This window comes from Syzygium oleosum, unplaced genomic scaffold, assembly GCF_021117445.2.
Source record: "Syzygium oleosum isolate NSW1041296 unplaced genomic scaffold, Sole_v2.1 Sole_v2.47, whole genome shotgun sequence".
Taxonomy (NCBI): domain Eukaryota; kingdom Viridiplantae; phylum Streptophyta; class Magnoliopsida; order Myrtales; family Myrtaceae; genus Syzygium; species Syzygium oleosum.
Genome location: NW_026607531.1, coordinates 232,089 through 258,751, shown reverse-complemented (window position 1 = coordinate 258,751; position 26,663 = coordinate 232,089). Strand labels below are relative to the sequence as shown.

General features: G+C 40.6%; 1 protein-coding gene across 1 annotated transcript; it reads left to right on the top strand.

Annotated features, from left to right (window-relative positions):
* The first annotated feature begins 8,714 nt into the window (after positions 1-8,714).
* On the top strand, positions 8,715-12,220 carry LOC115687999 (equilibrative nucleotide transporter 3-like). Its single transcript, XM_056306769.1, has 10 exons — positions 8,715-9,034; positions 9,113-9,164; positions 9,299-9,403; positions 9,935-10,090; positions 10,220-10,363; positions 10,485-10,590; positions 10,936-11,099; positions 11,195-11,349; positions 11,460-11,718; positions 11,808-12,220. The coding sequence occupies exons 1-10, from the start codon at positions 9,024-9,026 to the stop codon at positions 11,916-11,918; spliced, it is 1,263 nt and encodes a 420-aa protein (XP_056162744.1). The 5' UTR covers positions 8,715-9,023; the 3' UTR covers positions 11,919-12,220.
* Positions 12,221-26,663: the final 14,443 nt, after the last annotated feature.

Below are 26,663 nucleotides of genomic sequence, written 5' to 3'. Positions count from 1 at the left end.
AGTTCGAATCGAGGCATTTTGTGGAAGATGGGGATGCCTAAACTTTGCAAAGGATAGGGACAAGTTTAGGGAAAGAATGAATTCAGCCACAATTAGACGGAGCTCGATTCATGACCAGGGCGAGGAAGAAGAAGACGACGATCTCGATCAATCGATCGAGCTCATTCTCTCACATTCACCCAATCTCTCTCTAGAACCGAAGCAATTTATCAAGATGACGATTTAAAATAAAAGAGGAGCTTGTACCGGTTTGTAATTTTCTTGTGCGAACTTCACTGCCTCTAAAAGGGTGCCAAAAAGAAGTCCCGAAATCTCACGCATAAGTGGGCCCCAGTCCTACTATGTACCTGCGTTGCAGGGAATTAATCTGGACATGGATATTTGCCCCTTGATTTGGAATACCTTTTGAGAGCCAGGCTAATCGAATGGCGGAAATTAGAGGTCAAGATCCGCTCTGTGTGGGATTGGGCGCAGAATACAGGAATCGCGGAAGATATTTGTTAGATTTCGGATTTTAATTTTTTTTTTATGGGGGTCCACCAGAGATTGCCACCCCGAATGGGAACACGCCACGTGGGGAACATATTGGTGTGGGATGTATGGGATTTTCTCTCTGATAAAACTTTGTTCATTGTCGATACTCTCTTTTTCTCTTTTATTTTTAACTTTAACCCATTGGCTACTAGACAAGTGGAGTGACCGATCTAATTTTGATTATGGGCATTGTGGATGTTAAGGATGTCCAAACTTCTATTTTTGTCATCACGACCTACATGAATTAGCAAACTATATCCTAGGCGCATGCATGAAAATCGATACATGCTTGATCTTTTATCGAGAGATTCAATCTTTTAAAAGTGATCGAGACGTGCCCTGATTCGTTGCCGGCATGCACGCGACCTTGTTTGCGACCCGACCTAGCTTGATCCATCAACGGAACTTTCTTCATTCACCATTCCTCTCTATTAATTGTTACCACACCTTTTCTATTCCTCATATTTTGATTATCTTTTTTCATATCACTATGCAACTGATCCATATTGCTATGTTTCAAAATATTAAAATGCTCTTGCAGGGTAATCTCAATTGCGTCCTCCATTTTTTAAATTAAATTGTCATTATCTTTGTCTGGTCTGGCATAATTGAAGAAACACATGAATCTCAAAGGTCACTGATTGGGGAATGATCAAGCCGGTAACCCTTTTGAGTGTTTTCATAAGAGCTTCACACCCATTACAAAATATTCGATTTAACTCATAATTTCTTCGCATCATTAGCAATCCGAGAAATCTAAGGTTGACGAACCTGTTGTCGAGACCCCATCATAAGGGTTCTACACCCGAAGATTCGAAAGTGGCTACGCTAGGTTGACGAGCCTGTTGTCGATTTTATTCCCTTTTGCAACTAAGCTTTTATAAGGGTTCTACACCTGGCATGCACGCGACCTTGTTTGTGACCGGGCCTAGCTTGATCCATCAACGGAACCTTTGTTATTCGCCATTCCTCTCTATTAATTGTTACCACATCTTTTCTATTTCTCATATTTCGATGATCTTTTTTCATATCACTACGAGCTGATCCATATTGCTATGTTTTGAAATAGTAAACTGTCCTTGCAGGGGAGTGAAATTGAATGATGGGGTGCTGTAATTTTGCAACTACATGTCGATCTTGGCTAATCTCATTTAATAGAACGTATGGAGTGGCCTTCAGAATGTACACAATTTAATTGAATCGCATGCTTTGTTTAAATTAGTGATTGCCTTTTTGTATAATTGTACACCATCACAATATCTCTTAAGCATTTTGATTGAACAATATTAGGCGAAAAGAGGAGTCCCCTTCATACTCGAAAACTATGAGGTGAATATGACCAATGGAGTAAGGTTTTGTGAATTCCCACCACCCTTTAAACAACGAAACTATGTGATTATTACTCATTTCTAGTTCTATGGTCCAGGAACCGCCTCGAACATTGAGAAGCATCGTGTTCGACAGACCCTTTCCACATCTTCTCAATAGACTTCTTGGAATTAATTCTCTATCATATAAAAAATTAAGCTACAAGTCCATGAAAATAACTCATAGTCAAATCGCAAGTGCAGAATAGCAATGTTCAAAGTATGCTGCGGAAACCATGGCACAGTTCACTTCATCTCGATTGGTTCAGGACAAAGACGGGACTGCTCGGTGACCGAGGCAAAGATGCCTTCCCATGTACTATAGTTAGAGACGAGTTTCCAAGGCAAAGGGGGAGTGGTAGTGCCCATATAGAATGTATATGTCTAACAATTTATCTAATTTATCTGATGTGGCCTTTTGAAATTCAATTTATGATGGTTGCGATTGACGAAGCACCAAAAAAGTGTTTATGTTGCCCCTACTTCGGCGTCAAGTGTGCCCAAATGAAGTTAAGTGGTTTAGTGCATCCGCATTATCGGAATTTTTTAAGCATTAAATCAATTATTTAGATTTGCGAGTGTAATGTATCCAAAATTACGTTGAGTTAGCATATATTTCATGGATGAATTTTGACAATTAAGTCTATTTGAACTGTTTAATTTGTGTATACCTGAATATTATGATTTGTGTCCAGTATAATATAACTTGGTGTAATAGCTATTATAATATTATTGTTTTAAAATGCTCAAACATTAGTTAATAGCTAAGATAACAAAGGAATACATCCAAGTAAAGTATATAAGATACCTTGTCCATTAGATTAGACTTATGGATGCGTGTAGCAAGGCAGATGGGCCATCGAACGGCTACTGAGCAAAACTGTAAAACAGTACCTAATCCCTGATTAATCAATACAAAACCTTCTTTAAGAAACCACATACCAAATTAGCGACATTTTTTTTTTATTATTTTCAAGAACACGTGATATTCAAACTTTTGACTTGTTAACCAGCTGATAGCCCTTGTGCAGAAAATTAAAGATTCAGCAATTAATGCTATTCAGCTTGTTAGATAACTCTAATTAGTTTAGACTTAAAAGATTCAATTAAGCTAGAATTTGACTTATCTAATACGTAAAAAAATGGGTTCACCTAATTCATTTAGTAGAAGATATAATTGGTGATAATTATAATCTTGTCAACTATATGGTTAGGACCTTCCAATCATGGTCGCGAATCTATTTTTGGAAAGAAATTATAGATATCTAGTGATTGTCAAACAACTCTTTCGTTCTATTTTAACACTTAAAGATTATTAACACTTAAAGATGAGTTCTTAAGTTCTTAGCATTGATTCCTCAATATTGTCAAATAGGCCTAAATGTACATAAATCAATACATTCATGTAGATCGAATAAGGCTCCGAAAGAGTGGTCGGTGTGGCCTCAAATTCGAGATTACTTTGAACTGGAGACGTAATTTCAATTTAAGTCACCACCTTCTAAGTCATTACCTGCACTGCCTTTGAATGAATTTATATGTATGGAATGTTCACTTATGCTTCTAATTCTACCAAAATTCTCATGTTTCAAAGATGCTCAAACAAGATTTAGTGAGTTCCAAAATAAATAATAAGGTATTATCTGAAAAAGTAAGCAATCTGATACCACATTACTTAAAGTACAATTGATAATAGTAATTCCGTCATTTGCCACAAACCTCTCTTTTCTTGGGGCAATAATGCCAAAGATGGAATTATGGCTTTTTTCTTTTTCCCCATTGCTTAGTCCTTTTCCTCAACAATCTGATAAGCTCATCATTATTCTTAAAGGCAAGAGCTCAGTGTGAAGTTGTAGGCCAAGAACATACTGATGCATCGACTTTTGCAACTCTTTAGTTCATCATAGGAGATAGCCTCTATATACCAGGCCTTTGATTCAAAAGGAGTTTTGTCTGAATTTGGAAGCTTATCCTGATGCCGACCGTGACAAAGTGGACCACATTTGCCTTGTATAGCATCGACCACTTTACTGTTTATAAGATGTATTCAAATTGGCCGTTACATAGTTAAATCATTGCACATGAAACCTGTGCAATGATGTCCGCAGCAAAATGTGGACAACACTCAGTTTTTGGTCTATTGCACCAAAAGTTGGAAGAAATGACCTTTATCGCTTTCTTTAAAGCTGAAGACGTTTCACCAGAGATACGAACATACGAGCATCTTACATTTTCTTCACATGAATTGCAAGAAATCGTTGCAAGCATATGCATATTTTGTGCTCAGAATCTACTATACAGTTTCGTTAGATGTGCATAGATGCAGAATGTAGAGTATCCTTCTGATCTCTACTTCTTTATTACTGCACATGGTAATACACATCGTGCTGATGCAGTTTCATGTTTTTCAGGATACGTCTGCTAGCAATGAAGCATCAGCTCCATCATTCGTTTGTTGCTGCAGGAGCAAACGCCTGTAAACTGAACTTTAAAATGGCATCTCATCAATCTTCTCCTGTTCACAATTGGGCATATGATCTGCCAAAATATAAGTTCCAACATATTGTGTGATGTTGACGATTATGATTCTCATTGATGTTGCCACTTGCTTGTGGAGTCTCTTGACATTGTGATCTGTGTAGTCTGGAGGTTGATGCATCTGATTTAAGCATATCATCGGAGCTCGATGTTGAGGGCGAAGTTAAGGTTTCCATGTCATTTTTCATGCATATGAAGTGAAGATGCGTCTCCCAAGCACACGCGCCACATATGTGATCGTGCGCATAATACCATATGAGCCTACATTATGATGCTTGCGTGGCTACAAATTATAGACTCTAGTCTTTTGTAGATCTAAATGTAACATATATGTTATCGTCGGCATGATTGATCTAGTAGCCTTCACTTTTTGGTTCTTTTTTGAAGGTGAGGCTCTACAAATAAATCAGAGTTCTAAGGAAAATGTCGTTATCACTATAGTATTTATGATACTATGCCACTATATCGATCTATTGTATCTTCAGGTTATATCAGTCTTCTAACACGCGTCTTTCTTTTTAGAATATTTTATTTGAATTGTTTTTCTATCATCTGACAAAATTCTTGTCCTTATGATCATTCAAACTCCTTGATGAAATAGCGGCTAAATATTCTATAAAAGAGTTCTCAATATTGTCCTAACATACCATAATTTGGAACTGAAAAGATGGTAAACATTTCACAGTTTCAGCTCGTAGATTACCAACGTCAACTTGCATTACGCACCCGTGATTGTCATTGAGTGGAGAGCTGCTATTTCCGCCATAGTGCGGCCTCTTTCACTTGAATTTGCTTATGCAATGCCACATGCGTTAGATTCTCTGGTGTTAGTCATTATTTATAGTATTATACAAAGTGGGAAAAAAAACTTCTACTTTTAAAGGATTTTAAATATCCTTGAACACTTATTTTGCAAATATTGATTTTGTGAGCAAATATGTGAATTATAATTCTGTAATCTCTCACATGTTTTATAATTGTAATCTAATTTTTCCTAGCCTTCTAAAAAAATTCAAGTCTCGAAATATTTTTATCCTAAATTCAAACCTTCCTAATTTTTTTTATATAAATACGGAAATTTTCTCAAATTTTTCTTTAACTTTCCCCCTTCCTCTTGTCAAACTAGAATTTAGATCACGCCCTCTTTTATTTTTTTGGTTGGAAGATCACGTCCATTTAGAAGAGAAAAAAAAAAGGATGGAAGAAAAATGATTTCAGCTTCAATCCGAATGCATCATTAAATGGTCATGGTGATGTTGGGCTTCTTTGCGTTGAGCTTTTCCTTCGTCTTGCAACCGGCAATGGCAATGCACTTCAAAGCAGCAGAAATTCCAGCGCTTACGATGCGAGGAGCCGTCCGAGCATGGGAGGAGCCATCCGAACCTGGAAGATCGCGACGGTTTCCGGGAAAATTCTGAATCCTCCACACCGGGCCTCATGCAAGACCAATACTTTCTTTTGATTGCAGATTGCTTATTGGGATTTGGCTTGTAGTTTAAACCGACTTCAGTTCGTTTCGGGTGCCATGATCTTTGCGTGATGTGAAGTCGAAGATTACGAGGATATTCTATTTTAACGTCCATGTTGTTACCACGTCGGTGGCATTTGAAGCGAAGTTTCCTTTTTTGACATACAGTTAAGAGATGTTTGCTTTCGGATGGTTGAGGAGACATTTCCTTTATTGCTTTCTCCAAAAGAACTGAACTGATATGTCCGAGAAAAATGCATGCTTGTAGCATTCAAGAACATTGCACATGAAATTTCCAGCACAATGGTAAGGAAAGGACGTTGGTTTGGCTGAAGTAGTTGGTTTGAACAAGTAATCATGGGAAAAGAGTAAACATTTGTTCTCTCTCTCTTTCAAACAGCGCAATAGGTATTATAGCTTAGTTACGTTACAATCATAATAGCTATTACATCATAACCTTAACCATTACTGTGAGCAAACCAAACGTGCAATAACAAATTTGTTTACAAGGAGGAATAGAGAAGTGGGTCGGAGGGAAAGTAGTGAACTTGCATCTCAAGATTACTTTAGCGACCTCCATGAACTAAAGACATGTGAATTAAAGTGAGAGGAAGTCTGATAGTAGCTTATTTTATGATGAATACTTTCCAAATAACGACGGATGTGAGGAGACTAGGCAAAATAGAAAGAAGCTTAGGGAAAGAATAAGAATGAGGAAGCATGTAAGATGAGAGTATGAAGTCCAGATGTTGAGAAGGGTACAAAATCTGGTTTCTAAACTTTTGGTAAATGGGATTAATCATGACTTGCTTACATTCTGAACCTGCCAGTCAAGTGATACAGAGAGACCTATTGCTTGCTTTGTGCATGCCATTGACAAAACTTTGTCTACAAACTTGTCTAAGAGTATATTGGAAGTTTTGGAACAAATTCCTAAAGCATACGACACCTACTTGAAATATAAAAAATGCAAGGGCTCGGCAAACATGGAACCAAAAGTTCAAGGGTTATATTGAAAAATTTCCTTAATCATATCGAACTTTTTATTCACTTGTAAGGAGTTTATTTTTCTAATTTAGACCCAAGAGTTACAAGATCATACCAAAGTTCTCATTGTGGTGCACATATAGTGTCAGTAATTTTATAATTGATAAAATCCTAAAACATATGACACATACTCGAAAGAATGAAAAAGTATAAGGGCCCGGCTAACACAGAACCAAAAGTTGAGGGGGCTATATTGAAAATTTTCCCCAATAATATCCAACTTTATCCGTACGTAAGGAACTTATTGTTCCAATTTAGACCCAGGAGTGTTGACACATGAAATTTTGTCAACAATTCAATTTTTTATTCTTAAAAAAGAAAGAAAGAAAGACTAGCTAAAAAACAAATTACTCAATTAAAAGGCGGACCCAGACCCATAAAACCTGCCAATTCAGTCATCTGCCCATTTTTATTTTCTATTAGCCCATTTGGTAAGACCATTGGGCTGTCACTTAGACCCAATAAAAGGGGGCCCGGCGTTCCTTTATTATTTTCTCTCACCTTCGTCTAAAAAAACTTCAAAAGCTTTTCTTTTGATCACATAAGATGTAGCATTCTTATAAGAATACAAACTTAATTCACCATGCCATTCGTTTTTCCAAACTCTCTCTACATCGACCGTGACTTTTTCAAGGGGTCGCGTTCTCATTAGACTAGTAAGTATTTTAGAGGCCTATAAGGTTTTCAAGACAGCCCGCTATCATGTATTTTTTAACATGCAAAGAAGTGGGGTCGATTCAATAAATAGTCTAAGTTAAAAGGCACTTCGACCGAAAGAAAGTTAGAGAACCATCATAGCTACTCGAATTAAGCTTGCGAGGCATTGAGTAATTAGGTCCAGACCTTGTATTACCAAGCTCAAATTCGATTCAATTTATTTTGGAAGTCGAAGATTACCTTATCCATATTTTGGGGCACACTTTGTGGGATTGTGACGATGTTTTATTGGCCAATGCCACATCACCCAAATGACGTGGCTTTGCGGCACTAAGACAATGACGCATTTGGAGTTTTCTGCTGTCGTCGCTTCCATATCACTGCCTCCGGCCTTCAGATGTGACGCTCCGGTTCCTTCCTTCCACGGTGGAGCTTGCTTTCTTTCTCGGTTTTGCCCGGTCGAAATCTCTCCATCTCCCTGTTACTTCGGACCGAGAGCATCAAGCGATGTGCGTATCGTCTCGGGTCCCGAGTTCATGTCGACACTAGAACGAAAGGCGATAATCCTCGACGCTAGATTATTGACCTGGGCGCAATTCCAACGATATGTGCACCACATTGCTCTCTCCTACACGATACACAAAGTGTCGAATGCTCGTGAAGATTTTTCTTCTTCAGAGGAAGATATGCACATCTCCAGAGACTTGAGAGATTGACTCGAAGGAAACTCCAAAAGGGATATCTTTATAGTATAAAAAGAAAAGTTGAAAGAGGATTTTAATCATGAATTTTCTTTCAAAAGGTTTCGCTAAAACTCATAGACATTCATCAGATAAACTTATGATTTATGCCTAACTAATCGATAGTATCGTTATTCAAAGTTAATAAGATAGTTAGATGTTTATCTATAAAATGTCTCGTGCTTTTTATAACCTAATCTTCCCAATTTTACAAAATTCGAGTCCGAAATTTCAAAATAGATAAGATACTCATATTTTTGAATTAGAAATAACATGTTAGGTCTACGTGGTGAGTTTGTTACAATTATATTCCTAATGGCCTTCTTTTGCGGATTAGATGAAGGGAAGTGAGGGTGGGTTGAGTTGTGGCTTTCATTATCAAATTCTTGTTTTAAGCCTAAAAGATTAAACATTATTCACAAGGAAGTGAACTTTTAGACACTCTCGGAGACTCTATTGATTGAATAAGGTCTTTCAAAAATAGAGAAGATTATCTCGATGCACTTCAAATTCCATCATCTCAAAAAGGCAAAGAATCCTCCTCGAATTCGTCCCGGCCGTCTTAAGTTTCTTTGCGCGCTCTTCTTCGTACAGAAAAAAGAGACGGATTCTTCCTTTTGTCTAAGTTGCTGTTCGGTGTAAGCACGTCGCTCCCCAAGTGATCACCGTTCAATGTCTCTTAGGTAGACAGCTTTTGATTGACCAGACTCAAAAGTAACTTTTCTGTGGGCTGAGTTTGTTTTCTTTGGTGAGTTTTGCAGGGAAGCAACAATGATCAATGCTGCTGAAACGGGGCTTCCAGTTCGACTTGAGGTCTGTGTCTCCATGCGCTCGTTTGTCTTGTTTTACAGTTTTATTAGGAAAACTGGTACATGGGTATTATCTTGATCGATGCGCTCCGCCTGTTTGATGACATGTTGGAGTCAATGTACCAAATTGTTTTTCAGGGGAAGTTTAAGGCAATGGTTTTCTGTTGGGTGCTTGGACTTGGGTCTCTTGTGGCTTGGAACAGTATTCTGACCATTGGAGATTATTACTATAAAGTGTTCCCGGTAATCAATTGCGGATTATTCCCAACTTCCCATGTTCTTTTAAAGTTAATACCCTGATCGCTCTGTTTTGTGATCTATATTTATTGAACTTTTTGTTCTCTTTAGCTGTCTGATTTGATTTGGAAGAGTCTTGACTCTGTTTGAGTTCCGAGAATTGTAGTTCTATAATTGTTTATTCAACACTGTCTGACTAGAAAACAGGTGTGTCTAGAGAATTTTGCTAATCAAGTTGATTTGTTGTACCGTGATTTCACCATTGTCATCGTGGCCAAGGTTCATCTTCTCGATCCGTTGACTCGTGGCAATACGAGTTTGTTGCTATATGGTTGATATAACTATCACTATGCTGGGTGACGTCCGGATGGGTAATTAACATAATCATCTTACGAGTGCTATTTTAGGACTAGCAAACTATTTACTTGTCTTTTGATATATTTTCTTCTAATTATTTCGTTTTGTAATTTGCTTAGTGTAATATAAAGTCATAGGTTGATTGCGCTATTCTAACTACATGTTTTGTGTTGGCTGAAGCATTATCATCCTTCGAGAGTGCTTACAGTTGTTTATCAACCATTCGCAATTGGGACGATGGCTATCTTAGTGTACCATGAATCCAGAGTTGACACAAGAAAGAGGAATATAGTTGGATACACTCTTTTCACTCTAAGTACACTCTTTCTCATAGTTGTAAGTTGTCCGAAGGCATAAATCTTTCTATTCATGGTGATCCTACTAGTGCAATTATCTAATTCAAGTTATTTTCCATGAATTCTGGTATCTTACATTAACTCCATTGCTGGATTTCATACATGATAGTTGGACTTAGCCACGTCAGGGAAAGGGGGAATTGGGCTTTATTTCGGTATATGTCTGATCGTTGCTTGTTTTGGAGTGGCCAATGCTCAAGTTCAGGGTGGTATGGTCGGCGATCTGTCTTTCATGTGTCCTCAATTCATGCAGGTGGGCGGTCTCCTACTGTTTTATTGCATTCTTTCTGCAAATTATTCCCTTAAAGATGCATCTTTTCAAGTTGGATCTTGGTCTTTCTACCTCAAATTATGGAGTATTTTCATTTATGCAGTCGTATTTCGCTGGTTCAGCTGCATCAGGAGCACTAACATCTGCTTTGAGGTTGATGACAAAGGCAGCCTTTGACAAGACTCATGACGGTCTTCGCAAGGGAGCTAGTATGTAATTCTTTGTCGTCACTAGAAAATCTTTATCAATTTCTAAATTCATCCCGTCATGTAGAAGTCTTGTTGTTAGTGGAATTTTAACACTCGAACAAGTCTGGTTTGACTTGATAGCATCTGTGATCACGTGCTTATAGCATGTAATCCTTAAGGACTTAGGCTTTATGTCATACCATGGTTTATCTCATTTTTTAAGGAATTATCAATAAGTAGGTAAAACCCACTTTCCTATGTTGTGCCTTGACTATACACAGAGGAAGCTCATGGTGCAATAATCAGCTTTGTCATGTGAAAGTAATATGCAGAATTCTTCTCATCAATTTTCAATTTATTTTTCAGTGTTGTTTCTGGCAATCTCTACGTTCTTCGAGTTTATATGCATCATTCTGTATGCTACTTGGTTCGCTAAGATTCCAGTTGTGAAGTCCTGCCGCTCCAAGGCGGCCTTGGAAGGGTGTAAATCTGTGTCGGCTGACCTTGCTGCTGCTGGAATTCAAAGACAGGTGCATCATAGCAGTTAAACTTTTTCTGTTGTAGTTGTAAAATTTGTGTTCCTTTCAATGTATCTGAAACCTTGATAATTTTGAAATTTTGGCAGGATGAAGGCTCTAAAGATGATCGATTGAACAACAAACAATTGTTGTTTCAAAATATAGATTATGCCATTGGTCTATATCTTACACATGTTTTGACATTGACAATCTTCCCGGGCTTTCTCTATGAGAACACCGGAACACACCAATTGGGATCATGGTGAGTACTGGTAACAGAAGCCGATTTCTCTAACGCTTCTCACGATGAATGTCGCCCTCTGTAAAGGTTTGTGTACTCACTACAATCTTGCTTTATCGCTTCCGTTTCAGGTACTCGCTAGTTTTGATTGCTATTTACAATGTATGGGATTTCATAGCTCAGTACATTCCCCTTATCAGTTGGCTCAAGTTAGAGTCCCGAAAGGGCCTCATGTTAGCGACTCTTGCCCGTTTCCTTTTTGTCCCTGCATTCTATTTCACAGCAAAGTATGGTGATCAGGGGTGGATGATAATGCTCGTTTCTTTCTTGGGCTTGACCCATGGTTATCTTACTGTCTCTGTTATGACAGTAGCACCCAAGGGCTACAAGGTTTGACCCGAACTTTATCTCTTTTGAGTTGTGTTCATTTTAGCACAATTTCTTCTTACAATTCAAAATGGGTCGAGCTCTTTTTTCAGGGACCAGAGCAAAATACCTTGGGCAACTTGCTTGTGTTGTTTCTGTTGGTTGGGACATTTTCAGGAGTCGCTCTTGGCTGGTTGTGGACGATAGGCAACGGCAAATTTTAGAGAGCAGTATCGCTTTCATGAGGATGACTTTTGTTAGGGAAGGAAATGATCTCACTCGAGGTTCTTTCGATTTGCATATATTGAAAAGGACACATTCAGTTGTTAGGCTAAGTACAAGTCACATTTCCCTTTCTCTATATATAAATGCCCATTAATTTTGCAAGTAGAATGCAATGGTATTTTATTTGTATTTATCAATTATAGTAAATGTTTCGGTACGGCGAAAATGCTTTTACTTTCACACTCAAACCTCTGGGAGGAAAACCCTATAGCTTCACTACATTGAAGTATTTATCCTCTTTTTTTTGTGGTCATTATATAGTATTTATCTTTGAAAAGCCTCACTTGGGGTATATTTCAAATCTTATAGCTGCTTTGAACTTTAGTACAAGTCGCCTAGAACACTCTTCAACAGGATGCGATATGTATGACAGCCTTTTCAGCCTTCCTAATTCTCCTACAGCTCAGATGAATCGATCATGCACAGAAAAAGCCCGACTTCTAGCTTATTTGTCTGCTTGATGTCCAATTTGATCTGATTTGATATGCCGGTACCGGATGCTGACAAGGGAATTTATGAAATGATTCAAATGAAGAAGGGGAGAATACTCTCTTGCAGAGCTGACTGCATACAACGAGTTACCGTATAAAAGGATCAACAAAGAAAGGATCAGAAAAGAAATTCCGATAATGCAGGGATTATGCAACTAGTTTTATGTCCACATTTTGATGCATGAAATGGTCATCCCAGCAAAAGACACCATTGACGGACAGACAATCTCTGTCAGTTCAGAGACTCTCAGTTATATAAATTTGAGCCATTAGAGTCATAATAAGCCCAAAAACTTTCCCAATATATTCTGCAAAAAGCAATAAACAAGAAGCAATAGTTTGCTTCTGCAACACGTCCATTGACACAACGTCATCATCATAAGCACATGTTTCATGCAAAATGTAAGAACCTGCAAACCCACGCATGCACGGCATAGGATATCTACTAAACTTGCAAAAAAGAAGATTGGAAAATAGTTATTATTATTCGATTTTATAGCCAAAATAGGGGTCTCCAGCAAGAAATCTCGAGCAAATCCAAACGGTCGATCGTGAATAGGGATCGACGGTTCAATTTGTGTCATGTTTGTGAATTCGTAGATGGCAAGAAGTAATAAGCATATTAATTTATAAGTTTAATATGACAATGGATACCACATGTAATGCAATTGCCACGTGGCATATGGTCACCTCCATTTGCCCCCAATGTGATCAGTCACACGCCACGTCGCGCAACCATATGAACTCTTCCAAACCTTACAATATTATTTTAGATCGGTTCTGAGCAAGTATGTGGGTTAGACTCCTCCTTTTTTGCCGTAAAAAAAATTTCAAAATTTATGTGAAGTGCCTTGTTGTAAATAATTAATTCGAAATAATTTTGTAAATATTCTCTAATAAGGAAATCTCTAATCTCTATAAATATACTTCATCACTCCACTTCAAGCTAGAGCATTCAATTTGTATTTACTGATGCAACTTTCTTCCAAAGTCTATGATCATGTGCCGGGTAAGCCGGACATTACACTTACAACTGGATTTGACAAACACTGAAGCTGACACATGCTCAGAAAGTTGACATATCTTCTTTATGTAACCTTGATAAATATTGAGGAAACCCAACTTGAATTGTGGCAAATTAAACCGGATCACCCCATAGCACTCATCTTTGGCCGCTCGATGAAGGTGTGCTCGACTCTGGCGCTCACGGCTACATGGATACTTAATGACATTACTCCCATGGCGCTCATCTTTGGCTGCTCGATGATGGTGTGCTTGATTCAAGTGCTCACAGCTACCTAGATATTCGACGGCTACTTCGCTCGTTGACGAAGCTCGTAATTAAAAGAGAGTACCACAACAAATAACGTCCATGGTAGTGATGTTAAGTGTTGACAAAATCGGTAAGTTTCGGAAAATAAGATGACTAAAGATAGCATAAAAGAAGAAAATGCTAGGGTTTGATTTGATTTCTTCTCTTGGTGGCTCTGATACCACGTAAATATTTTTTAATAAGGAAATCTCTAATCTCAGTATATATACTTCATCGCATTCAATTTTCAAGATAGCGAGGTGAGTTTACATAACACGAGAACAATCAATACATCGAAAATCGCAAGTTTTCTTATTTAATCGCTTCAACAAGTGATGCGACACCAACCATTGGAGATACGAACTGAACCGACGGGACCACCACGCATCGGATCATGTTAGGAACACGAGCATCTGCGCTAACACAGTAGCCGCACGTTAAGCAAATCCCAAGAAGAAGAATGGAGTCAGTCGCAGACGAATCCGAATCATTCGACGCATGGCCACCCTCGAACGAACATGGCTGGCGTCGTCACGGGACAAGAAGGGGAGGCAAGGAAAAAGATCCAGGGATCGATGCTCGTGCGCCGCCAGCGACTCATCCCGACTTCTGACTGAAGCCTCTGGCATTATATCGCTCGGGGACGGGGGGAATCGAATCGTGAAGGAACTGCAGTTTCTGCATATGCCGCCATGGTCCCCGTTCCAGATCGTCTTTATCTTTTGCCCATTAGGATTGTTCTTGTGCATAAGAATAATCCTAATCTCCAAGAAGGAAGAGCCCAGCCTCCCCCACTTCCTCAAACCACATTCAGGATTCCCTGATTCCTAGCCAATTTGATCTGACCTCACAGTCCACTACTGCCAATATCCAAAGATTTCTTTTGTAAGCCGAGTGCTTTGAAACTATGTATTCGTACGTGGGGTCCGTTTGTTCGAAGGAAAACTGTTTTCGAAAGATTGTTTTCCGACTTTTCATGGTCGAAAGTAAAGAAAAAAAGTTTGTACTTTTAGGATGCTTAAATGAAGAACGAGATTACCAAATGTATAGCCTGGGTCCATGTTCGATGTTTGAAGAACGAGTTCATTTGTACTTTTCGATGTTTGGATAATGGGAGGCTAATCGATTCGTGGAAAACGTCTTCCGTGCACTAAAAATAATAAACTTGCATAGAGGAAAACGAGGTTCTAGAAGGAAATCGCTCTCCTTAAACCATCAAACTAAAAAAATTTTCTTAAAAATGATTTCCATGACAAATATTTTCCTTAATCATAAAGTTTTCAGTGAAACAAACACAATCTTTGGTGTAGTGATAATGAGTTGGTGTCAAGCAAGTCGGGTGAGTGATTACGGAATAGAGAAATGTGTGTGGATTAGGTGCATGGCATTACATTAGATTTCTTGCATTGCAAAGTGCAATATGCTCCCATCTTTGTGCCTCCCACTCTGCTTTTGGCCCTCCTCTAGCTCAGTTCATGTGATTAGCGATGTATTTCATGGTCGAAAGTAAGGAAAAAAAGTTTGTACATATCGCTGTTACTTCGCAGCCAAACACACCTTACCTTGAGTTGAGAAAAATCAGCAGCGACTAAAGCTCGATCGGCCTCGGACTCCGACTCCTCACTTGAAGCTCCTAATCTTCCGACTGCTGCAAGGAAAAGGACTCTGGTTATCTTTCATTCCCATCGTCATTGTCTCCGACGGCTTCTCCCTGATTAATCAATACAAAACCTTCTTTAAGAAACCACATACCAAATTAGTGGCATTTTTTTATTATTATCTTCAAGAACACGTGATATTCAAACTTTTGACTAGTCAACCGGCTGATAGCCCTTGTGCTGAAAAGTAAGGATTCAACAATTAATGTTATTCAGCTTGTTAGATAACTCTAATTTGTTTAGACTTAAAAGATTCAATTAAGCTGAATTTGACTTATCTAATCCATAAAAAAAAAGGGGTCACCTAATTCATGGTCACGATTTTATGTTTGGAAAGAAATTACAGATATCCAGTGATTGCTAAACAACTCTTTCTTTCTATTTTAACACTTGAAAATGAGTTCTTAAGTTCTTAGCATTGATTTCTCAATATTGTCAAATAGGTTTAAATGCACATAAATCAATACATTCATGTAGATCGAATAATGTTTCGAAAGAGTGGTCGACATGGCCTCCAATTCAAGATTACTTTGAACTAGAGACGTAATACAATCAAGCATTTATCTATGCGATGTTTTTGATTTTTTTTTTGTCATTTAGCCATAAAACAATATGAACGTATTGTTGATTGGCCAAAAGGCAACGAATGCATAAATTATAAAGCATGGGCTCTTTGCAAATGCGCGAGCCTAGGCTGGAGTGGCCTCCTTCTTTGTGTGTGTTGCGCTTGCCTCACCTCCGCACCACCGTCGCTACTCGCTCCCCTTACCCGACACATCATGCCACTGTCACCCTTCGCCTACCACCATTTCCGCCCCCGGCCGGAGGGAAAGTAGTAAACTTGCATCTCAAGATTACTATAGCGACCTCCATGAACTAAAAACATGTGGATCAAAGTGACAGCAAGTTTGATAGCAGCTTATTTCATGATGAATACTCTCCAAATAACGAGGGATCTGCGGAGGCTAGGCAAAACAGAAAGGAGCTTAGGGAAAGAATAAGAATGATGGAGCTTGATTTCGTTGCTTTTTTTCCAATTAATGCCACAAGAGGAGATAACGGCCATGACAACTCAGATGATGAACTTGTTACTCCCGGAAACAGTGAGGATGACGAGGGTTGGGATAGACAAATGTTCTCCTTGTGTAATCTTAAGTGTAACCACGAGAACCTTGTTTTCGAAAGAGGAATGAAATTTGAATATCCATCTCAATTTAAACATGCTGTCTAAAACGATGCGAATTAGGAGATACTTTGAGGCAATATGCAGAGAAAAGTAATGTTACAGGGCATGAGATCATCTCTGCTTTTGGAGGCAAAGTGTGCATACATAATGGTCACAAAGTATGCAACACCTTGCCTGCTTTTTTAAGCCTACGTGCTGTGCACATGAGGAGTAAACAGCTGATGAAAATTCCAATTTGTTCATATTCTTCGATCGTACAATGTGTCTACTTTCGTGTACGATGTTGAGGAATGGTTGACGAAACGAGACAGTAATAAGAATCGACGTTTCGTTAATAAAAGCATCGAGATTTCATCACTAAAAGCCGGCACCAAAACAAAGTAATAAGCTGCCATTGTTTCCAGCTACAAAAGAACTTCTAAGATCCTAATCTATCCAACAGCACTATGTCAAGCGACCTAGATGACTCTCCTCTATTTCCAACATTGACAAACATGCACTTACTACTCTTCTCTTCAAGATTCATTATTTTTTTCCCTCAAAATTCACATTCTCTCTATACTCTATCAGTCGAATCTTCTGCTTCAAGTTCTCCTTTTGAGCCATCAACATCGATACAACTTATTTGTTGTGAAGAATACAACTGTCAGAGATCACACCCTTCGAAAAATTCCACTCTGCATTAGGTCTTTGCTGGAAGCAAAGTAACACACAATCAAGCATCAACAAAATATCAGATTTTTCCGGTAAATTATGATAGCGTACCAGCAATCGTTAGATCTTAATACCATGATTGCAAAACCTCTCTCGGTTGCTTGCAAATCTGAACTACATTTAATCGAAGCATCCCCACAATCGACACTTTGAATCGTTGCCATCGGCTGCGGAGGTAAAAACCCATTAAAAACCAACCTCACTCACTGACACTTTCAGTCCTTCGTATGGAAGTTTGTTCTTGACTACTTGGTAGACAAGAGACCGTGCAACTGTCTTGCGCCCGGTGAGGATTAGTGGGACGCCGAAATGGTCCCGAAACAACTTCCCTTTTTAAGAAAGGGGAAACAAGATCGTATGCAATCATACGAAGCGAAGAGTGAGCAGCTCAGAAGCATTTACCGCTCTTTAATCGCGGGAGAGGTGATGGCAGTGGGATTACGAGCGAGGGTGTCACGCGCTCTTCTAGTGAAAGATCACTTCAACACGTGAAGCAATTACTCAGTTGAATAGGCCCATACGTGTTACGTGCAGATATAGCCAATATGTTAACAACAGATTCCGAAGAAAAATGACGATGCATGAATCGAAATGCATCTGGTGCCGACCTTTTCACAGGTGGAAAGAGACCAGTGCAGGGAAACGAATGAGCTTTGCGAGTGAGCGGATGAAATCAGACATACCTTGGAAAGCGACAGAGAGACCGGATGCGAGCGATGAATGCAAAGGTCCCGTCTCCCGAGCAAAAGAAGGCACTTCGAATCCGAGTATGCTTCGGCGATGCTCGGACAAGAAATCTCCGATTTTCACAGCCAACTGTACGGTGTGCGCCGAAGTATATATGATGTGGGCGAGCGAGGGAGAGAGATCTACGTTCGCAGAAAACGAAGACTATGCTGCTCATGTCGATCTGATCTGAGCAAAGCGAAACCAAGCTATTTTCCTCGTCAAGGTGGTGATCGCCGTGTGTGCGAGCATGTTCGAAGACGGGACGTGATGGGCCTGCTCAACGACTTGATTTGATCGGTGGAGGTCGCCGCCGGAGAGACAATTTTGCCCGCGTGGAAGATCAACGGCATGTAGGCGTGGCCGAGAGCGGCCTTGGTGTCCCGTTTGGTCAGATGTACTCCATTTCAATGTCGTCTTCTGTTCTATTTAGAAATGTCCGCTTGCCTTTAGGATGCAGAAAACGACATTTTTTTTTCTTTTGCCTAACCAGCTCAGCTGCTGAATAGATTCATGATGACACGTCAGCTGCCACGTATGCTATTCAACGGTGGTTCCAACTTCAACGGACATGTCGTTTGATTTTATATTTGAGATATGCCCGTGATGAATGTAAATGAGAGCCATACCGCTTTTCCTTTCATGACAACAGATGGCCAATCCTATGCTCTTAGACTTTACAATAGGGTGCATGTAATCAATATGAGAGACATACACGAATCTAGTGAAAATATGAAGTTATCAGTCTTCTTTTCATACACTCTGATTAGTCATAGAAAAGTACGAAACTATCTTGTAACTCTTTAGAACTTGAACACTTTTACAGGTTCATTATTTCAAAATGGCGAAACCACACAATCACAATCGGTCCTCTCTCACCGAGTTAGACACACCGTTGCCGTGTTAGTAAGTCCTCATCAACATAGTTTCCTTGTTTGAGCCACCTCTTCAGTCTAATCCGACAACGTTCAATAAATAGCCGAACTTCTTCCTACAAATTAAATGGCCATGGATTCCGATTCTATGACTTGCCTTTTCTGTAACAGTCTGAATTTTCGATCCTTTTTCCGGGATTTAGGAAATGAATTTGATCAATGCACTTATAGTGAGATCTCACCCGGAAATGCGCATTCTCGGGATGCTAACCTTAGGGGTAGGGCCGTTACGGGATTGAGTTCGCACGACCAAAGAACTCGACCTAGGTTCGATCTTCGACCATATGGATTGACGAGGGAATGTTTTGAGCCAACCGAGACCGGTCTACTTGATTGATCGTGTCCGAAGGGAACTAGCGACAGACCCTCGCAATTATATGACAACCGAGGTCGTCCCGGGTGGAGTAAGCTTAAACGTGATTTGACTTAGTGTTGGTCACGGGTCGAGAGCGCGTAATTCCAGAGAGCCACCCGTTAGCCAGAGATAAGCTAAAGTCGCGATTGTTCAATTTTAGTCATTTCTTAGAATTCGGGCCCGGGAATCGAGAATTTTGAAAGTGACAATTTTGGACGGCCGATGACGTTTTGGCTTGGCCAACCTTGGGGCCACCCATTTCTGCAAAAAAATGGATTTCGGTCCGGGGCCGAAAAAATTACAGTTTTGCCCCTATGGGCACCGAGGCTGGATTCGGAGGCCGTTTGAGGTTATTTTTCGCGGCCAAGGTCATTTTGGGGTGGCCACGCACATTTAGAGTGATTTTGGCCAAAAATTGGAATTTCGACAAAAATTGGAAAAATAATATTATTTTATTCCCGAAGCTTTGACGTGGATTTTCGAGGGCTTGCGCGATGAATTTCACGATTCTGACGCCATATTATGTTGGCCACGCACATATGGAACGCGTATGTGCGAAAATTGAAATTTCGGTTCGGGATCGGAAAATTACCAAAATGCCCTTGGACCCATTTTTGGTAATTCCGAATTTAGAAAATTTTTGGGGTTCTAACCAAGGTGAGTTAACTTAATTCAGGTCTGGTCAGCCCTTGGTTAGGGACAAAGGACCATTTTAACCCTAAATTATTGGATGAGAATGAAAAATAGCCATTGGATCAAGGGCAAAATTGTCCAATTGGCCTAGATTGAGACACATAGATTCCACTCACACCATCTTTGACCTGTTTGACCAGATATCTCTCTCTTTCTCTCTCTCTCTCTCTCTCTCTCTCTCTCTCTCTCTCTCTCGTACAGAAGCATTCAGCCATTTTTTCCCCAGAATTTTCCTCTTCTTCTTCACGTTTCTGGTTCTGCAGTCCCGTTTACGCCATTTCCAGATCGTTCACGCCGGAATTGCCCCCACCAAGCCAAGACACCACCATCAACCATTTCCACCTCTGTGCAGCCATCATGACCCGGTTTTTGTCCAAAACAGCCTTGTTTCTCTCTTTTTCTCTTTCTCGCCTGCAAAGCATCGCCAGGAGCTTCGCCAGGAGTCCGATCGCTGCCCGTCGACACCCAACCGTCCGGCCTCGCAGTACGTCGCCGTCCCGGCGCAGTCCGTACAGTGTCCCGTACGGTATCTGTTCACCGTCCCCATACGGATCACTGTTCACGAGACCGTACGGACGCCGCGGCATCCACCGGCACCTCGCCGCCACCGTCCTCCCTGTCCGTACGGTGTCCGTACGCGGGGGGGGCGATATCGTTCACCGCGTCCGTACGGCACACTGTTCACGCCGTCCGTACGTCGCCGGCGATGCTGCTGCTGCTGTCCTGGCCCGTTCCAGCCCCGTTCTGTCTCGCCTTTATGGGTAAGTGTTTTCCCCAAATGTCATTCAGGACCTCGGGTATTTCTAGACTCGTTTGAAGTTCGGTTTAAGTGATTTTAGGGACTGTTTGCTGGCTGTGATATACCGTGTGATGTGCTTTGTGAGTGGCTGTTCGATACGCAGCTTAGTACCATTAGGACCGGCTCGTAATTTTATGAAAGTGCCGTGCCGAAGAGCCGGGAGTGAGATATGGTGATTTTGAGGGCGAAAAGACCGATTGATGGCTGTGATGTGTGGTTTTAGGTGCTTGTGGGGTGCTTGTTTGTCGTTTGGTTGGTATCTTGGTCCGGCCCGAGATTTTGTGAAATTTCCGTGAAGGGCCTGAACTGATTTGATAACGTTTGGGTGTGGAGAAATGCCAGTTTGTGTGTTGATCGTGTGTGTTGTGATGTGACTGTGTGGTTGTGGCCGATTTGGGATTGTGCTTGGGCTGATTGTGGACTGGCCATGTGTCGCGTGTGTGTGGCCGTGAAGTGTGGTGGTGTGGTAGTGCATTCGCGTATTGTATTCGCGTGCCAACAATGTGTGATTGGGTGTTCGTGCGGTGTTTGTGTGACGAGGTTGTGTAAATGTGAAATGTGTGTGAAGTGTGTATGTTTGGCAGTGTATTTGTGTGGTGGCGTGGCAAGTGTGGTTTGAGTGGAACGAGGGTACGGAAATGTGAGATTGGTTGGAAAGGATCCGTCCTGAGGCGTGTACGTTACGCGGGACGATGCCGTCCTTGACGAGGTGACGATGCCTGGCCTGACGAGGTGTCGATGCCTGACGTGGTCAGAAGACCGTTGGCCTGATGCGTTTTACGCGGGCGCGGTAGAAGGAAAGTGTGTGTAGGATTCCGTCCTGAGGCGTGTACGTTTACGCGGGACGATGCCGTCCCTGACGAGGTGACGATGCCCGGCCCGACGGGGTGACGATGCCTGACGAGGTCAGAAGACCGTTGGCCTGATGCGTTTTACGCGGGCGCGGTAGTGGTGGAAAGGTTGAGAATGAGTGGGATTTGGCAAGACAAGCGAGAGGATTGTGGAAAGTGACGCATGGTGTGAGTAGCGTGCGAGTGTGTTTGTATTGCGCGATGTGATGCTTAATTATGGGGTAGAAACTGCTAGGCACGGTATGGGACGTGCCCAAGTGGTTTCGTCTTATAATTAAGGCACGCGCGCGTCTGTGATTCCCTTCTTTGTGATGTGTTGGCTGTTATTGTCTAACGTGCGGGAACGTGCGTGATGGATTCCAAGTAGGGTCGCATGTGATTGTTAGTTTGGCCGATCGTTGTGTGTTATGTGTGTTTTCGTCTGGCGGTACGAGAGTGCCTACGTGGGGTTTGGGGTTGTACACTTATTGAGATTCGTCTCACGGTTGTATAATCGCCACTTTCAGACCCCCGGTCCTAAACCCGGGAAGTGCGCCTTTTCTTTTTGGAAGTCCGGGGAGCCGCTGTTGGTGCCCAGTGGAGCTGCAGGTGAGATCCAGAGATTCAAGCCAGAAATTCAGAAGCAGAATGGAAGAGGGCGACCCTTAGGTTTTTCCCTAGGTTGTTTTAGGGGTTGTATAACTTGGGTTATCCGATAGTGAAGTTAAGATAACCAAACCCCTGAACTTTTGTTTAAACGGTGACTGAGGATGTTAGTCTGTATTTATGTCTGTAATATGATGTTTGTATATTTGGTGTTGTATGAATATGTGGTTGCTGGATTGTTCTGTTGCTCTACCCCGTTGTCGTCATTATTTGTCCAGGGTTTTGTTATTCGCTTCCGCATGTGGCTTTGATGTTTAGGTTGGGTCGGCGACGTTCCTGGAACGTCGCAATATTTCGGCCGGAGCAGGGGATGTCGCGAGCTCGTTGGGGTTCGGGGCGTGACATTTTCCTATCTCGATTTGCAATTCAAGATAAAGAGACACTGAAGGTACATGTTATGTATTCTGTTTGGTTTAAATTGGGTTCGCAAAAACCAAGCTGGGCACGACCTTCATAGCTACTCTTTACATATGGACCCATAAATGCAGCAACATCTAATCTCATTTGATGATGCTTATGCACTATAATAATTGAAGTGCATCGGAGTAAAATCAGAATAAGGGAAGATGGAAAGCTTGAAGAGCCAGAAGGCAAGGATTAGAAGGAGAACATGGTCCAAGGATCAAAGTGCTTGGGAGCTAAGGGAAAATCCAATCCTTGGTTCATATTAGTAGAAAATTGCTCTTTATTGTCTATTAGATTCTAATATTTGCTGGACAAAAATTCTCCAAAAGCGACCTTGATCAACATTTACGTTTGAGTAACCATCCATCCTTTCACTAGGATAGCAATCAAAGCCGCTTGTAGAGAATATTTTCTCGACAAACGCTATTTATGACAATCCCTATAAATAAATAATATATATTCCTTTGCAGCAGTCATTATGTCAAGAGAAAGTATCAAGTAGTCATTTTTGGGAGGCATTTTATACTTAAACTAGAAATCATTGGATTCCAAATTCATGTTGGTTATTGCCCTTTTCCAACCTTCTGACCTTGTGTTCTAATTTACGCAAATAGCTATGAACACTTGAAGGAAGATAACATATCCTGTGGTTTCTGCTGAAAGCAAATTAACTTGGGAAAAGGTTGGACAGTGAGGCGCAGATGTAGAATGGGTGACAATCATCATGGAGATATGCCATGGAAAAGATGCTCGAAAGGGCTCACTGGACATTTAGACTATTTGGTCCGACCTGCACAAAGGGAAATAAGGATAATTCCGATGAGATTGTGACTAATTCAGAAGAAAAGCCAAAAGTAAGTGCACTTTCAATTGACTCATAACAGCTGAATAAAGGAGACACGAATTGCTTTACTGATGTATCCTCAAGTGAATCTTCCAATGTTCATCTCAATCAACCTAAATGAGGTTATCGCTTCCGGCATGGCTGAAGATGGAGACTTTGAACACAACACCGTCCCTACCAAAAAGTTCAAACGTGTAGACATCTTATGCAGACAAGTTTCTCTTGCAAACGTGGGCCAACCGCTAGAGATGTTTGCTGCAAAAAATTGTGTTGACAGGTCTTAAGCTGCCCCAGCCACGATTTGTCTGAATTCCTAAGAGTCACAATACGCCAGTTCTTCTGAATGTATCTCTTTATAAACTCACAAGCAACACTCTGTCGATGTAGACATTTTGTGAACCAATCTATCATGAGAAACACAATAAATACAAGCAAACACTAAAGAAAGAAAAAATGGCAGACGAAATTCATCCAATCTGCTGCTTCAAGCCCACCCTTCTTCGCAAATTGGTTTTTCATCTGCAGTGAGTTATCCTCATCGTTGATAATGAATTTGACTTGGATCGACCCAGAGCAGCCTTTGCTTCTACTACAGAAGCGATCGAGGACATCTGCTGAGGGAAGGTTGGTATGCTTTCTGCATTACATTATCGAGTGCATTTCAATTGTTCATCCATTAAGGTCTATGTCATGGTTGGAACTGAATTCCAGATTGTAGTGGTGGCAGACGATGAGGACAGTGAGAATGAGGGTGATCTTTTAATGGCAACACCTTAGGCTAAGGCATTTATTGTGAAGTATGGCGCTGGGATTGTTTGTGCGAAAATGAATCAGAGGGAGAATCAAGAGAAGCTTCGGACTGCATTCACCGTGACTGTGGTATATGTTGTAAGATGCTTAAATAGTTTCTTCAATCAGCTCCTCGTATCTTGTAACCGATGATAATTAATTAGATATTGTTATAGGATGCAAAGCTTGGGATAACTGCAGGCATATCAGTGCTTGACAGGGCAACGACAGCTTGGGCTCCTGCATCTTGCAGCGACTGCGAATCCTGTTGGAGGTCCACTCAGCTAGTGCCGACCCAAAAAGGCAAGACAATTTAGAAATCCCTATCAGAAAATCATCATGCCCTTCGCCCATGTTCAAGTTCTGCCTTGCTACTGTTGGCCTTACTAATTATGTCCCCTCACTTATCACTCCTATGTCTGCCAAAATTCAAAATGCACATTCCGTGTACGTACCGTGCACATATCGTGCACTTACCGTTCACATTTTCTAGGAGAACTTATGGTAAAGGGCTCCTCAATGTGTATATGCTCAAAGAAAATACCGTTAATTTAGTGATTTTGGTGTAGTTATTTCCAAAATACCTTTGAAGTTAAAAAAGAAAAGAAAGACAAATCACCTTCCTTTAACTTTAATTTTCTAGCCTTAGTTTTTCATCCAACAAAAATTGATGATAAATTAAAAAATAAAAAATATGCTACAAAATTAGGAAAAAAAAAAAGAAAGAAAAGAAATGAATACCTCATGAAAGGAGGTGAGCAAGCCGAGGTAGAGAGTAGGAGAGATCTCGACGATGTAGACAGGAGCAATGGTGAGGACATAGCCAACACCGATATTGGTGATGAGGCGGCTCAACATTAGGAAGAATGAGTGGGGCACAATGCCCATGAGGAGGGCCCCGACAAAGAAGAAGGCCGCTGCCAACACAATCTTGCAGCGACTGCGAATCCTGTTGGAGGTCCACCCAGCCAGTGCCGACTCGAAAAGGCAAGACAATTTAGAAATCCCTATCAGAAAATCATCATACTCTTCACCCATGTTCAAGTTCTACCTTGCTATTGTTGGCCTTACTAATTCTGTCCCCTCACTTATCACTCCTATGTCTGCCAAAATTCAAAATGCACATTCCGTGTACATACCGTGCATTTACCGTGCACATATCGCGCACTTACCGTTCACCTTTTCTAGGAGAACTTATGGTAAAGGACTCCTCAATGTGTATATGCTCAAAGAAAATACCGTTAATTTAGTGATTTTGGTGTAGTTATTTCCAAAATACCTTTGAAGTTAAAAAAGAAAAGAAAGACAAATCACCTTCCTTTAACTTTAATTTTCTAGCCTTAGTTTTTCATCCAACAAAAACTGATGATAAATTAAAAAATAAAAAATATGCTACAAAATTAGGAAAAAAAAAAGAAAGAAAAGAAATGAATACCTCAAGAAAGGAGGTGAGCAAGTCGTGGTAGAGAGTAGGAGAGATCTCGACGATGTAGACGGGAGCACTGGTGAGGACATAGCCAACACCGATATTGGTGATGAGGCGGCCCAACATTAGGAAGAATGAGTTGGGCACAATGCCCATGAGGAGGGCCCCGACAAAGAAGAAGGCCGCTGCCAACACAATCTTGTAGCGACTGCAAATCCTGTTGGAGGTCCACCCATCCAGTGCCAACCCGAAAAAGCAAGACAATTTAGAAATCCCTATCAGAAAATCATCATGCTCTTCGCCCATGTTCAAGTTCTGCCTTGCTACTGTTGGCCTTACTAATTCTACGTTAAATATATACCTAGCTTTCCATTAGTGATACCGAGTTATCTCATTTAGCTTAAATCATACATTAACCATGTTCGTATAAACTTTTAATTTATCACAATCACCATCACGAAGTAAAAAGAAAAGAAATAAAAATATCAACTCAGCATTTACATTAGATCTACATCACAGTTTTAATTTATTAACCATGTTCATATAAACTTTTAATTTATTGAGTGTTATATTATTATTTACGCCTCCCTTCCGGGTTCTTTTTATCTTTTCAGCACGTGATGAACCCCTGATACGAATGTTAAGAAAATGATAAAGCGTGTACTATTTAATAATTATAAAAAAATTACAAGAAATATCTTTCAAAGAAAATCAATTGAGAAAGGAAAAAGAGCCGCTGCTGTGTAACAGAGTTTGTGGGCTCGTCCTAGTGGGACGGGCTTGAAAGAAACTGGGCCGGTTCAGGCCCACAATTAGGCCCAGTGTGCTCCTTCTTTCTTTGCTCCTTCTACTTCA

Coding starts and splice junctions, on each gene's coding strand:
- LOC115687999 (XM_056306769.1), top strand. Junction 9,165..9,298: donor GGCTTCCAGTTCGACTTGAG/GTCTGTGTCTCC, acceptor ATTGTTTTTCAG/GGGAAGTTTAAGGCAATGGT. Junction 10,364..10,484: donor TGTGTCCTCAATTCATGCAG/GTGGGCGGTCTC, acceptor TCATTTATGCAG/TCGTATTTCGCTGGTTCAGC.